The sequence below is a fragment of the Trichomonas vaginalis genome, chromosome IV, assembly GCF_026262505.1.
Source record: "Trichomonas vaginalis G3 chromosome IV, whole genome shotgun sequence".
Classification (NCBI taxonomy): domain Eukaryota; phylum Parabasalia; order Trichomonadida; family Trichomonadidae; genus Trichomonas; species Trichomonas vaginalis.
In genome coordinates, this window is record NC_067206.1 from 20803324 (window position 1) to 20816869 (window position 13546).

The window sequence follows — 13546 nt, forward strand, 5'->3', positions numbered from 1 at the left end:
AAAAGAAATTGTAATTTAATAATATTGAATTGACATTTTAAATAATTTGAGGTCTAATCCATTATGAGTATGGTTATTACAGGTCACTTATTATTATTCTTTGATATACAAAGAGTTAAAACGATTTGGTAATGAGATATTGTAGAAAATAAAAATAACTGTAATCTATTGAAACTGATAAAAAAAATTAAATCCATTTATTTTTTATTCATATGTTATTATTGATGAGAATTAGATTCATTTAAAATTGAATACATATTTTGAGAGAGTCAAAAATTTCAGGATCGATTTCATCTTCGCATTCATCCAAATATATTCTAAGCTCGGAATTTTCAAATGCATTCAAAATATTGGCAAAGTTTTCTTTACAAGAAGAGTTAAATAAAATTTCTTGTAAACAATTAATAATAAATTTTGGGTTAAATTCAACAAAATCCGAAAGAATTTCAAACACCTTTTCAAATTTGTCATTAAATATCGAAAGGGATATTGAATCTTTTATGATAATAGCGATGAGGATATTTATCAAAATTTCCTTATTTTTGAAGAGTGCGGGATAAATTTGTCAAGTGTCACTTTTCAATAACCTTAAATTACGCTGTTCTAATTTTTTAAAAAATAACCTTAAATTATATTTGAAGAAATTATGTCTATGATATATGTTTTATTCTAGAATCTTGGAGTTTTCATGCACTACACAAGAGCTCCAAGGTTCCAAGAGTGAATGCTCAATAGCAATTATAGAGATGTACCTTTTCAAAATGACTTTTACTGATTAAATTTAATCAATAGAAGACATTTTGAAAAGGTACCTCTACAATTAGATATACAAGAGATTCAAAGCTTCATTTCAGATAGATTTGAAACTTTGAAACTCTTGGTAGATTTTGAGTGAATGCTGACAATCATCTTTGAGAAGGTTTTCTTAAAGAAAACCTTCTCAAAGAGGTTTCTCAGGAGCCCTGAGGCTCCCTTTCGTAATGATTGGGAGCCTTGGGGCTCCTGAGACGAAGAATGGCTTCGCCGAATCTTTGATCAGCAGAGGCCAAATGAAAAGGCCTCTACTGATGGATTCTCAGGAGCCCTGAGGCTCCCTTTCGTAATGATTGGGAGCCTTGGGGCTCCTGAGACGAAGAATGGCTTCGCCGAATCTTTGATCAGCAGAGGCCAAATGAAAAGGCCTCTGCTGATGGATTCTCAGGAGCCCTGAGGCTCCCTTTCGTAATGATTGGGAGCCTTGGGGCTCCTGAGACGAAGAATGGCTTCGCCGAATCTTTGATCAGCAGAGGCCAAATGAAAAGGCCTCTACTGATGGATTCTCAGGAGCCCTGAGGCTCCCTTTCGTAATGATTGGGAGCCTTGGGGCTCCTGAGACGAAGAATGGCTTCGCCGAATCTTTGATCAGCAGAGGCCAAATGAAAAGGCCTCTACTGATGGATTCTCAGGAGCCCTGAGGCTCCCTTTCGTAATGATTGGGAGCCTTGGGGCTCCTGAGACGAAGAATGGCTTCGCCGAATCTTTGATCAGCAGAGGCCAAATGAAAAGGCCTCTGCTGATGGATTCTCAGGAGCCCTGAGGCTCCCTTTCGTAATGATTGGGAGCCTTGGGGCTCCTGCAGCAGAGTATCGCTCCGCTCCATTAATTTTTTTTAAAAAAAAGTGCCGTGTGGCAAATTTGTCCTGTTCCCTCTCCTAACACATAACTCCACAACTACCCAAGTACTATATTGCCACTCCTTCCCGCATTGCATTTGAGAAACATTAAAAGTGGCGACAAGTGCACTTGCCATGGCATATTGTTGCGCGTATATACTACTTCTAATGAAAGAAGCAGTATATACGCGCAATTCGAGTGAGATTGCAGCAGAAAGTCGAGAAGAGAGCCCTTTCTTAAGGTTAGGACTCCCTTCTCGACTTTATTATACAATGAAATATAAATCATAGTATATTTTTGTCACTTTTCACATCGTATTACCCCGATAGAAACAAAACAAAACGACTTTCTTGATATATCAATAAATGGCACGGATAATTTATTGGATGCATTGGAAAAATATTTTAATACATATCCTATTGAGCAAAATCGATTTCAAAAAGATGAAATATTAGAATGGCCCAAGTATTTAATCATACAATTAAACTTTCGTAAGACGAAATGGTGGAAGTGAAGTGATGTTGAAACCTTGATATTTCCTCGAAATTTCTACAAAACATATATTAGACATAAAGCATATATCTTATTTTATTAAGAATGTTGAATAATAATATTATTAAATATTAAGCTTTAAAAAAGCTAATTAAATTCAAAAATGAATATATATTATTATTGGATAAATATTAATCAGAACAAATGATTTTTTTATTAATGCTATGTAATAAACAGAAATTCATCAAAAGTGACAGCTCTCAATTTTTGACATTTGTAAATTCTAAATTGAATGAGAAAAATGAAATAACACTAAGCATAATACAATATTCTAGATTTAATTATAATTAGGAAAAAGTTAGTTTTGAGAGTACTTTTCATAGGCATATAGAATGAAATCTTCTGAAAAATAATATCACATAAACTCATATTATTTTCTAATATATAACTATTTTATATAAAAATCAAATTCAATGATCTTAAAAGCGAAGGATAAACCTCAAAATTTACGAATATAATGAGTGGGAATATAATGCTTATCTATCATAAAACCATATGAAATATCAATTTTTGCTTTACGCCTAATTTTTGACGACAATTAGCAAAAAATGTTAAATGTTAACACTCAGTCCATTTGAATATGAAAAATAAAATTGACTTTGATTAAATGTTTTTATTTATCATGCAATTCTTCTTGCGACCAAAGATTTGAATAAAATTTCAAAAAATAAGATAGCTTAAAAATAATATACGGTAGTGTTTACTAATAGATGAATAGTATATAAATTCTATTAAAATGGATTTGATCCAAAAAAATATATAAAATTTGATCATAAATAAAATCGTTTTAAATTACTTCTTCATTTAAATTATAACAATTATTTTTGATTTTTATTTATCATCCACATTCAAATTTGAATCTTATCACAAAAGAAGGACCACTTTTATGACTACTGCCAAATCTATAAACAGAGAATGGCTATTTGAAGCTAAAAGAAGAATAGAAGAAGGTGAATATTACAAAAGTGTGGGAAAGGAAGTTGAATTGGAAAATGGTAAAATTAAATTGAATGTTGCCGAAAATACAATAAGAAGAGCATTTCAACTTCAAGAAATCGAATTACCAAAAGTTAGTCGCGGCAGAAAACCAAATCCACCAACATTTGAACAAAAACAATTAATTAATTCTTGTGTTTCACAATATAAAGGAGGAATTTCAAAAACTTATTTATTGATTAAAAGGTTTCAAAATATTGTTCAAAATCCCGATTGTGAGAAAGAAAAAGAAGAAATTGCAAAAGAATTTGAAAATATAGAAGATTTGACAAAAGATCAAATTTTTGACAATTTACAAAAAATAAAGCCTCATCAAGTGGAAAAATTTATGATGGAATCAGGTTTATCTTCAAAAAGAGATTACAAACCAGCAGATCCACCTACCAAATATCGTGCCATATCAAAGAATTTGATATGGCACTGCGATATTCATTACCTTCACGGTAATGTTTCTTTTCCATTCTTTGCCATATTGAATGATATGACACGTAAAGTTCTCAAAACTAAATTATTGAAAAACAAGTCTTCCAACTCAACAGCGAATATTTTAAGAAAACTTTTAGAGGAGTTTATCCCTTACTGCATCTGGACCGATAACGGCGGTGAAAACCGCGGTGAATTCGGCCAGGTTATGCAGGAAAACGGAATAGTTTGGAAGCACACCTTGCCGTATATGCCAAGACAGAACGGCAAGGTGGAGCGCCTGTGGCCAAGCTTAGAAAAGTTTTTGCCAGACGAGTTGGATGATATTCAACAAATCAAGGACTCAGTTCAGCAGTTCATTGAAAAATACAACAATACACCACATTTATCTCTCGATATTAATCCAAAAACGAATAGTAATTACACTCCTAACGAATTATTCGAAGTTTCAAAATTTTGGTACGAGCCAGAAATGCAAAAATGGGAGTTATATATCAAAGAGGAATGGGTTTTAGCAAAATTTGAATAATTACATCATTTTAAATGACTTCTAAACAATTTTATTTATGATCAAATTTTATATATCTTTTTGGATCAAATCCATTTTAATAGAATTTATATACTATTCATCTATTAGTAAACACTACCGTATATTATTTTTAAGCTATCTTATTTTTTGAAATTTTATTCAAATCTTTGGTCGCAAGAAGAATTGCATGATAAATAAAAACATTTAATCAAAGTCAATTTTATTTTTCATATTCAAATGGACTGAGTGTTAACATTTAACATTTTTTGCTAATTGTCGTCAAAAATTAGGCGTAAAGCAAAAATTGATATTTCATATGGTTTTATGATAGATAAGCATTATATTCCCACTCATTATATTCGTAAATTTTGAGGTTTATCCTTCGCTTTTAAGATCATTGAATTTGATTTTTATATAAAATAGTTATATATTAGAAAATAATATGAGTTTATGTGATATTATTTTTCAGAAGATTTTGTGTTCTTCTTCAAAATTTTATTTTTTATTAAAAAGAATCTTTACAAAATATACATTTACTTTAATTAATATTTAAAAACGTGCTCTATCAAAAGTTCCAAAAATTCAATATTATAGCTTTTCTGAGGTGTCACTTTTGATGAATTTCTGTTTTCAACACTAGACAAAAACAATTATATTAGATGCACATGATTAACATCTCTTGGTCTGATGATGTTTTTCAATTAAAAGATTATTATATACAGTTGAATTTACAAAATTCTTAATTCATAATTGCATGGCACAAGAGAGGTATGATCTGCTTATATGTTAATGATAGATATACCATATTATTTCCATTACTATAAATAACTTAAAGAAATATATCTTCTAAGTGTATTTTTTGTTCAATTTTGTTTGAAAAAAAAATTAAAACGCATTTCTTATCTTGTTTAGCTTTGATAAGTTGGATTAAATAATATTACTAAATACAAATCATGATAACAATTATATATCCATGCTAAATGCCTGAAGATCTGGTGAAAATATTGAGATATGCCTCACTTCCATCATTTCGTCTTACCACATAAAAATATGTGATTTTTAAAACAAGTTAGCTGATATGCTTTTAACAAAACCGAATCAAAAGTATTCAAAAAAATCTGAAATTGTAAAATATCTTAATCAAAAATAAAGGGTTGATCTTCATTTTCGGGATTTCAAAAAAATTTGGAATTTCACCTCCCAAACACACAGATTGTCCAGTTCATTGGCATAGAGAATATCCGATTTCCAGTGTTTTACTCTGAATCTTATTAGTTAAATACCGAATTTCGAACATAAATTCATCAAAATCGAATAAAGAGACTACCAAAAACGACACAAATATAATCAAGTCACAATCATTTAACAGGAACTCCTTAAATGAAGATTTTTACAATTTTAATCTCTATATTTTAGAAAAAAATATGCTCAGTCACAAACACAATTACTATGTTATGGAACAAGGCATTGACACTCGAATCTCTGGCCAATTCGAGGAACATCCAAAATTTCAATAATCTTATCCCACAGAATCCATAGCCCAAAAACTTTAATTTGCATAGTACATTTGAAGACGAATAATATTAGTCCAATTTTTTTTAACTTTGAAATTTTCAAAGATACAAAATTTATTACATTTAGAATTAATGCATTAATATATGCATTTGTTCCGTACCGAAAATGAACTTTACAAAAAGTGACATGAAAAGTCTTAATTACATTAAAGCCAAATGTAAACTTCATTGAGAAAAAGCAGTTTTGTCTCGTATTCAACGTAAAATCTTCAAAAGAAGACTAAACAAAAAGTGCTACACTGATAACAAAGATGAATTTCACATGGAACGCGATGATTCAATAACTGCAGAGTTGCGACATACAATTGCGGAAAATGTATGGACAACCACATGTAATGGTGGAGAACCATCGTATCTTTCAGAGGTCGAATTACTTGATTTTTATGGTGAAATCAATCAAAGAGCAAAAGGTCTTGCATGTGAAAAGGTAATCGAAGCTTATCAGATTGCCTACGAATTACTGGAGTATAGATACAGCAGAGCTTTATATCTAGCTGGCCTTGTTCATCCAGACGAATTTCCAACAAGAGGAAAAAGAATTGTTTACTTCGCTAGAAGTATATCTCCCCTCAAGATCATGGTTAAACAGAGTTTGCTCTGATCTCAACATTGAGATCAAAAGCTCAAAAGAAAATGAGGAAAAACGAGCAAAGTACTGTAACACAGCAACAGTTGCTAACTTCTTACATTAATTTCAGTATACGGCAGGAATTGATCCATGGAATAAGTGGAGTATTTATGAAACATCTCTGCTTCATCAAAGCGTTACAAAGTTATCTGCACTGAAAGCAACCCTCCTTTAACCAAAGAAGAGCATGAATTTGTGCTTGTTACTAGTATCTTCCCATATAATTCTGAAGGATACCGGATGAAACCATTTATTATTGTTCCAGGAATATAAAATTGTTCACAGGAACTCCGCTCCGTGAGAGCATTCCTTACAGGACAATCTTATGGATGGATGACAAAGAAGATATGGGATATCTTTAATTTAACTTTTATTATCGAAATCCAGAGATATCGCTCAAGTCTTGATGCTATCACAGCAGCTCAGCATAATATCGTATTCGGTGATAATCATATCAGCCGAGTAAGTTATTTTACTTGCAAACTTTTGAGTCTCTTCAGAATTGAACTCTTGACATTTCCAGCTTACTGCACAGTAGTTCTCCAGTTATTTGATGTAGGATGTGCAGCATCTTTGAGATCAAAGAATAACAGGTTAAAATATGTTCCGCTTTACACATATGAGCAAGATAATTTATCAAATACCCCAAAACCAAGGTTAAAAATTGTAAGAATTTTAATTGATGCTTGTGATTAAGTCAATGCATCAGTATGGTATTCATCCGTGGAACCCAGATAAAGCCTTATCCAACGAATTAACAAACAAAACATCAAACGCAATACCAAATCCCACATATATATTTAATTCTTCTTGCAAAAAATTAACATCTGACGCCGAATTACTTAAAATTGCGCAATTTGAAGCAATCAAATTCAAACATTAAATCAAGCACTGATAGTTATTGTAACAAATATTTCGAATTATTTAGATTATTATCCTCCAAATACAAAAATTCTCAGCAAAGGGATGAAATTGAGTCAATTTAATGGAGCAAAACGAAGTGAGGTGAAATTCACCACTTTGACACCTCGTATTTTTCAGATATATCGATTAATATTGAGTTTTATTGGGATGGAAAACATACTGAAAAACCTGCAATATCAACACCTTTTTATATAATATTGAATAAATAAAAATTTGTTTTTATTTTCCAAAAAGATATATGATACATTTTTATTATACAGGTTAAAAACTGTCTAGCTTTTGCTTTTAGTGCTCGACCAGAGGCATACATTGAAAATACAATCCTCTCCATGGTTTTTGTGTAGGATCTGATCTTCTCAAAACGATGATATTGACTATTATTATATGAATTGAATGTATTTATGAATATTTCGAAATTTTAATATAAATAATTTATTAAAAATAAAAATTGAACGTAAGTACAAAAAATATAATTTGAAAGCAAATTAAAAATTAACGATACGATAATTTGGAACTTTTACCTTTTGCCAATAAATATAAAAATAAAATTTTGGGAATTGGAACTTAAGAGTAGAGAGACCTTTGTTGATATGTATGAGGCTATGTATTTATGTGTAGATCTGAGTAAGCTTGGTTATCATATAGCGGTTTCTGATGAAATTGAGAACCTCGGAGACCCAAGACCTTTGTTGATATGTATGAGGCTATGTATTTGTGCGTAGTCATTAAACCCATTCTTGCAAATTAGAATATTATTTTATTTGTTATATTGAGCTTTCTTCCTGATAATTTGCATATCTTCAAAATCATTAAAGTAAGTAAAATCAGTTGTTTTTTCGGTGATTAATCTTAATTCTTCGCATTATATTTCTTTTTTTTGAAAAATCTTACTGTTTGGGGAAATTCTCTTTGCGAAATCTGTTGGCCTGAGGATTATCTGGTTGAATAAAAATATGTTCAATTCCCCTTTCGCATAATAATTAATGAAATTGTGTTTTATTTTCGAGAGTGTGCAAAACGTTCCCACTTCTTGAGAGGTACGTTTTGCAAATTTTTTTCTTTCATACATAGAAGATTTTTGGAAGATGATTGATCTCTACATGATATTATATCATATTTCTACATTGAGTCCTTAACAATATTAAATTGCAGGGTTTTCAAATCAAAAAACTAACTTTCGCTCTTTCAGGTCAAATCAGCAAGGCTCTTCTATATAGGTGTTGGATATATTATCAAACTGAAATGAAACTTTCCAGAGATGTCCATAAAATTATTTTGCAAAACATCCCTCTCAAAAAGTGGGAACGTTTTTGCAATTTTTCTTTATTTTTTGTACCATTATCGGTCCATAGAGCGAAATGGGGACCAGGTATTGTGCTTAATGCACGTTTGAGTACATTTGTTGTATACTCTGCAGTTTTCTGAGAAAAAGATTATGAGTGATCTCGTTTTTTCTTAAAGTCATTTTTTTCTTATCAAAAAAAATTAAAATTACGTAAAACTATGACAAAATTACGTAATTCACAATTTTAATGCTGAAAAATAGGAATATAAGCTTATAATACTACAGGTAGATTGAGCATCGATGCGCGCTAATGCCAACATGATTAATTTGAGTCGGTTTTATATATTATTGGAAATTAATCACAAATTGTCCATGAATATAAGTTATATTCTTCGATATTATGAGTTAATGAAGGCTACAATATTTGTAATCATGATTGGCTAGTTAAAATCTATTAGAATAAAAGAAATTGTAATTTAATAATATTGAATTGACATTTTAAATAATTTGAGGTCTAATCCATTATGAGTATGGTTATTACAGGTCACTTATTATTATTCTTTGATATACAAAGAGTTAAAACGATTTGGTAATGAGATATTGTAGAAAATAAAAATAACTGTAATCTATTGAAACTGATAAAAAAAATTAAATCCATTTATTTTTTATTCATATGTTATTATTGATGAGAATTAGATTCATTTAAAATTGAATACATATTTTTGAGAGAGTCAAAAATTTCAGGATCGATTTCATCTTCGCATTCATCCAAATATATTCTAAGCTCGGAATTTTCAAATGCATTCAAAATATTGGCAAAGTTTTCTTTACAAGAAGAGTTAAATAAAATTTCTTGTAAACAATTAATAATAAATTTTGGGTTAAATTCAACAAAATCCGAAAGAATTTCAAACACCTTTTCAAATTTGTCATTAAATATCGAAAGGGATATTGAATCTTTTATGATAATAGCGATGAGGATATTTATCAAAATTTCCTTATTTTTGAAGAGTGCGGGATAAATTTGTCAAGTGTCACTTTTCAATAACCTTAAATTACGCTGTTCTAATTTTTTAAAAAATAACCTTAAATTATATTTGAAGAAATTATGTCTATGATATATGTTTTATTCTAGAATCTTGGAGTTTTCATGCACTACACAAGAGCTCCAAGGTTCCAAGAGTGAATGCTCAATAGCAATTATAGAGATGTACCTTTTCAAAATGACTTTTACTGATTAAATTTAATCAATAGAAGACATTTTGAAAAGGTACCTCTACAATTAGATATACAAGAGATTCAAAGCTTCATTTCAGATAGATTTGAAACTTTGAAACTCTTGGTAGATTTTGAGTGAATGCTGACAATCATCTTTGAGAAGGTTTTCTTAAAAAAACCTTCTCAAAGAGGTTTCTCAGGAGCCCTGAGGCTCCCTTTCGTAATGATTGGGAGCCTTGGGGCTCCTGAGACGAAGAATGGCTTCGCCGAATCTTTGATCAGCAGAGGCCAAATGAAAAGGCCTCTACTGATGGATTCTCAGGAGCCCTGAGGCTCCCTTTCGTAATGATTGGGAGCCTTGGGGCTCCTGAGACGAAGAATGGCTTCGCCGAATCTTTGATCAGCAGAGGCCAAATGAAAAGGCCTCTACTGATGGATTCTCAGGAGCCCTGAGGCTCCCTTTCGTAATGATTGGGAGCCTTGGGGCTCCTGAGACGAAGAATGGCTTCGCCGAATCTTTGATCAGCAGAGGCCAAATGAAAAGGCCTCTGCTGATGGATTCTCAGGAGCCCTGAGGCTCCCTTTCGTAATGATTGGGAGCCTTGGGGCTCCTGAGACGAAGAATGGCTTCGCCGAATCTTTGATCAGCAGAGGCCAAATGAAAAGGCCTCTACTGATGGATTCTCAGGAGCCCTGAGGCTCCCTTTCGTAATGATTGGGAGCCTTGGGGCTCCTGAGACGAAGAATGGCTTCGCCGAATCTTTGATCAGCAGAGGCCAAATGAAAAGGCCTCTGCTGATGGATTCTCAGGAGCCCTGAGGCTCCCTTTCGTAATGATTGGGAGCCTTGGGGCTCCTGAGACGAAGAATGGCTTCGCCGAATCTTTGATCAGCAGAGGCCAAATGAAAAGGCCTCTGCTGATGGATTCTCAGGAGCCCTGAGGCTCCCTTTCGTAATGATTGGGAGCCTTGGGGCTCCTGCAGCAGAGTATCGCTCCGCTCCATTAATTTTTTTTAAAAAAAAGTGCCGTGTGGCAAATTTGTCCTGTTCCCTCTCCTAACACATAACTCCACAACTACCCAAGTACTATATTGCCACTCCTTCCCGCATTGCATTTGAGAAACATTAAAAGTGGCGACAAGTGCACTTGCCATGGCATATTGTTGCGCGTATATACTACTTCTAATGAAAGAAGCAGTATATACGCGCAATTCGAGTGAGATTGCAGCAGAAAGTCGAGAAGAGAGCCCTTTCTTAAGGTTAGGACTCCCTTCTCGACTTTATTATACAATGAAATATAAATCATAGTATATTTTTGTCACTTTTCACATCGTATTACCCCGATAGAAACAAAACAAAACGACTTTCTTGATATATCAATAAATGGCACGGATAATTTATTGGATGCATTGGAAAAATATTTTAATACATATCCTATTGAGCAAAATCGATTTCAAAAAGATGAAATATTAGAATGGCCCAAGTATTTAATCATACAATTAAACTTTCGTAAGACGAAATGGTGGAAGTGAAGTGATGTTGAAACCTTGATATTTCCTCGAAATTTCTACAAAACATATATTAGACATAAAGCATATATCTTATTTTATTAAGAATGTTGAATAATAATATTATTAAATATTAAGCTTTAAAAAAGCTAATTAAATTCAAAAATGAATATATATTATTATTGGATAAATATTAATCAGAACAAATGATTTTTTTATTAATGCTATGTAATAAACAGAAATTCATCAAAAGTGACAGCTCTCAATTTTTGACATTTGTAAATTCTAAATTGAATGAGAAAAATGAAATAACACTAAGCATAATACAATATTCTAGATTTAATTATAATTAGGAAAAAGTTAGTTTTGAGAGTACTTTTCATAGGCATATAGAATGAAATCTTCTGAAAAATAATATCACATAAACTCATATTATTTTCTAATATATAACTATTTTATATAAAAATCAAATTCAATGATCTTAAAAGCGAAGGATAAACCTCAAAATTTACGAATATAATGAGTGGGAATATAATGCTTATCTATCATAAAACCATATGAAATATCAATTTTTGCTTTACGCCTAATTTTTGACGACAATTAGCAAAAAATGTTAAATGTTAACACTCAGTCCATTTGAATATGAAAAATAAAATTGACTTTGATTAAATGTTTTTATTTATCATGCAATTCTTCTTGCGACCAAAGATTTGAATAAAAGTTCAAAAAATAAGATAGCTTAAAAATAATATACGGTAGTGTTTACTAATAGATGAATAGTATATAAATTCTATTAAAATGGATTTGATCCAAAAAAATATATAAAATTTGATCATAAATAAAATCGTTTTAAATTACTTCTTCATTTAAATTATAACAATTATTTTTGATTTTTATTTATCATCCACATTCAAATTTGAATCTTATCACAAAAGAAGGACCACTTTTATGACTACTGCCAAATCTATAAACAGAGAATGGCTATTTGAAGCTAAAAGAAGAATAGAAGAAGGTGAATATTACAAAAGTGTGGGAAAGGAAGTTGAATTGGAAAATGGTAAAATTAAATTGAATGTTGCCGAAAATACAATAAGAAGAGCATTTCAACTTCAAGAAATCGAATTACCAAAAGTTAGTCGCGGCAGAAAACCAAATCCACCAACATTTGAACAAAAACAATTAATTAATTCTTGTGTTTCACAATATAAAGGAGGAATTTCAAAAACTTATTTATTGATTAAAAGGTTTCAAAATATTGTTCAAAATCCCGATTGTGAGAAAGAAAAAGAAGAAATTGCAAAAGAATTTGAAAATATAGAAGATTTGACAAAAGATCAAATTTTTGACAATTTACAAAAAATAAAGCCTCATCAAGTGGAAAAATTTATGATGGAATCAGGTTTATCTTCAAAAAGAGATTACAAACCAGCAGATCCACCTACCAAATATCGTGCCATATCAAAGAATTTGATATGGCACTGCGATATTCATTACCTTCACGGTAATGTTTCTTTTCCATTCTTTGCCATATTGAATGATATGACACGTAAAGTTCTCAAAACTAAATTATTGAAAAACAAGTCTTCCAACTCAACAGCGAATATTTTAAGAAAACTTTTAGAGGAGTTTATCCCTTACTGCATCTGGACCGATAACGGCGGTGAAAACCGCGGTGAATTCGGCCAGGTTATGCAGGAAAACGGAATAGTTTGGAAGCACACCTTGCCGTATATGCCAAGACAGAACGGCAAGGTGGAGCGCCTGTGGCCAAGCTTAGAAAAGTTTTTGCCAGACGAGTTGGATGATATTCAACAAATCAAGGACTCAGTTCAGCAGTTCATTGAAAAATACAACAATACACCACATTTATCTCTCGATATTAATCCAAAAACGAATAGTAATTACACTCCTAACGAATTATTCGAAGTTTCAAAATTTTGGTACGAGCCAGAAATGCAAAAATGGGAGTTATATATCAAAGAGGAATGGGTTTTAGCAAAATTTGAATAATTACATCATTTTAAATGACTTCTAAACAATTTTATTTATGATCAAATTTTATATATCTTTTTGGATCAAATCCATTTTAATAGAATTTATATACTATTCATCTATTAGTAAACACTACCGTATATTATTTTTAAGCTATCTTATTTTTTGAAATTTTATTCAAATCTTTGGTCGCAAGAAGAATTGCATGATAAATAAAAACATTTAATCAAAGTCAATTTTATTTTTCATATTCAAATGGACTGA

The 13546-nt window shown here is 31.2% G+C and overlaps 1 protein-coding gene across 1 annotated transcript, besides 12 other annotated features; it reads left to right on the forward strand.

Annotated features, from left to right (window-relative positions):
- The first annotated feature begins 547 nt into the window (after window positions 1–547).
- Window positions 548–1687: a mobile genetic element.
- Window positions 1654–1687: a terminal%2Cinverted (terminal inverted repeat of MuDR-4N1_TV transposon ID:TVAGG3_0137640).
- A 685-nt stretch (window positions 1688–2372) lies between these two features.
- Window positions 2373–2409: a mobile genetic element.
- Window positions 2373–2409: a terminal%2Cinverted (terminal inverted repeat of Banshee-A3 transposon ID:TVAGG3_0137650).
- Window positions 2410–3091: 682 nt separating this feature from the next.
- Window positions 3092–4150: a mobile genetic element.
- A 601-nt stretch (window positions 4151–4751) lies between these two features.
- Window positions 4752–4789: a mobile genetic element.
- Window positions 4752–4789: a terminal%2Cinverted (terminal inverted repeat of Banshee-A3 transposon ID:TVAGG3_0137670).
- Window positions 4790–5989: 1200 nt separating this feature from the next.
- On the forward strand, window positions 5990–6328 carry TVAGG3_0137680 (uncharacterized protein; the record flags this gene model as incomplete). Its single annotated transcript, XM_051224179.1, has 1 exon — window positions 5990–6328. The coding sequence occupies one exon, from the start codon at window positions 5990–5992 to the stop codon at window positions 6326–6328; it is 339 nt and encodes a 112-aa protein (XP_051109165.1).
- Window positions 6329–9573: 3245 nt separating this feature from the next.
- Window positions 9574–10834: a mobile genetic element.
- Window positions 10801–10834: a terminal%2Cinverted (terminal inverted repeat of MuDR-4N1_TV transposon ID:TVAGG3_0137690).
- Window positions 10835–11519: 685 nt separating this feature from the next.
- Window positions 11520–11556: a mobile genetic element.
- Window positions 11520–11556: a terminal%2Cinverted (terminal inverted repeat of Banshee-A3 transposon ID:TVAGG3_0137700).
- Window positions 11557–12238: 682 nt separating this feature from the next.
- Window positions 12239–13297: a mobile genetic element.
- The last annotated feature ends 249 nt before the right edge of the window (window positions 13298–13546 follow it).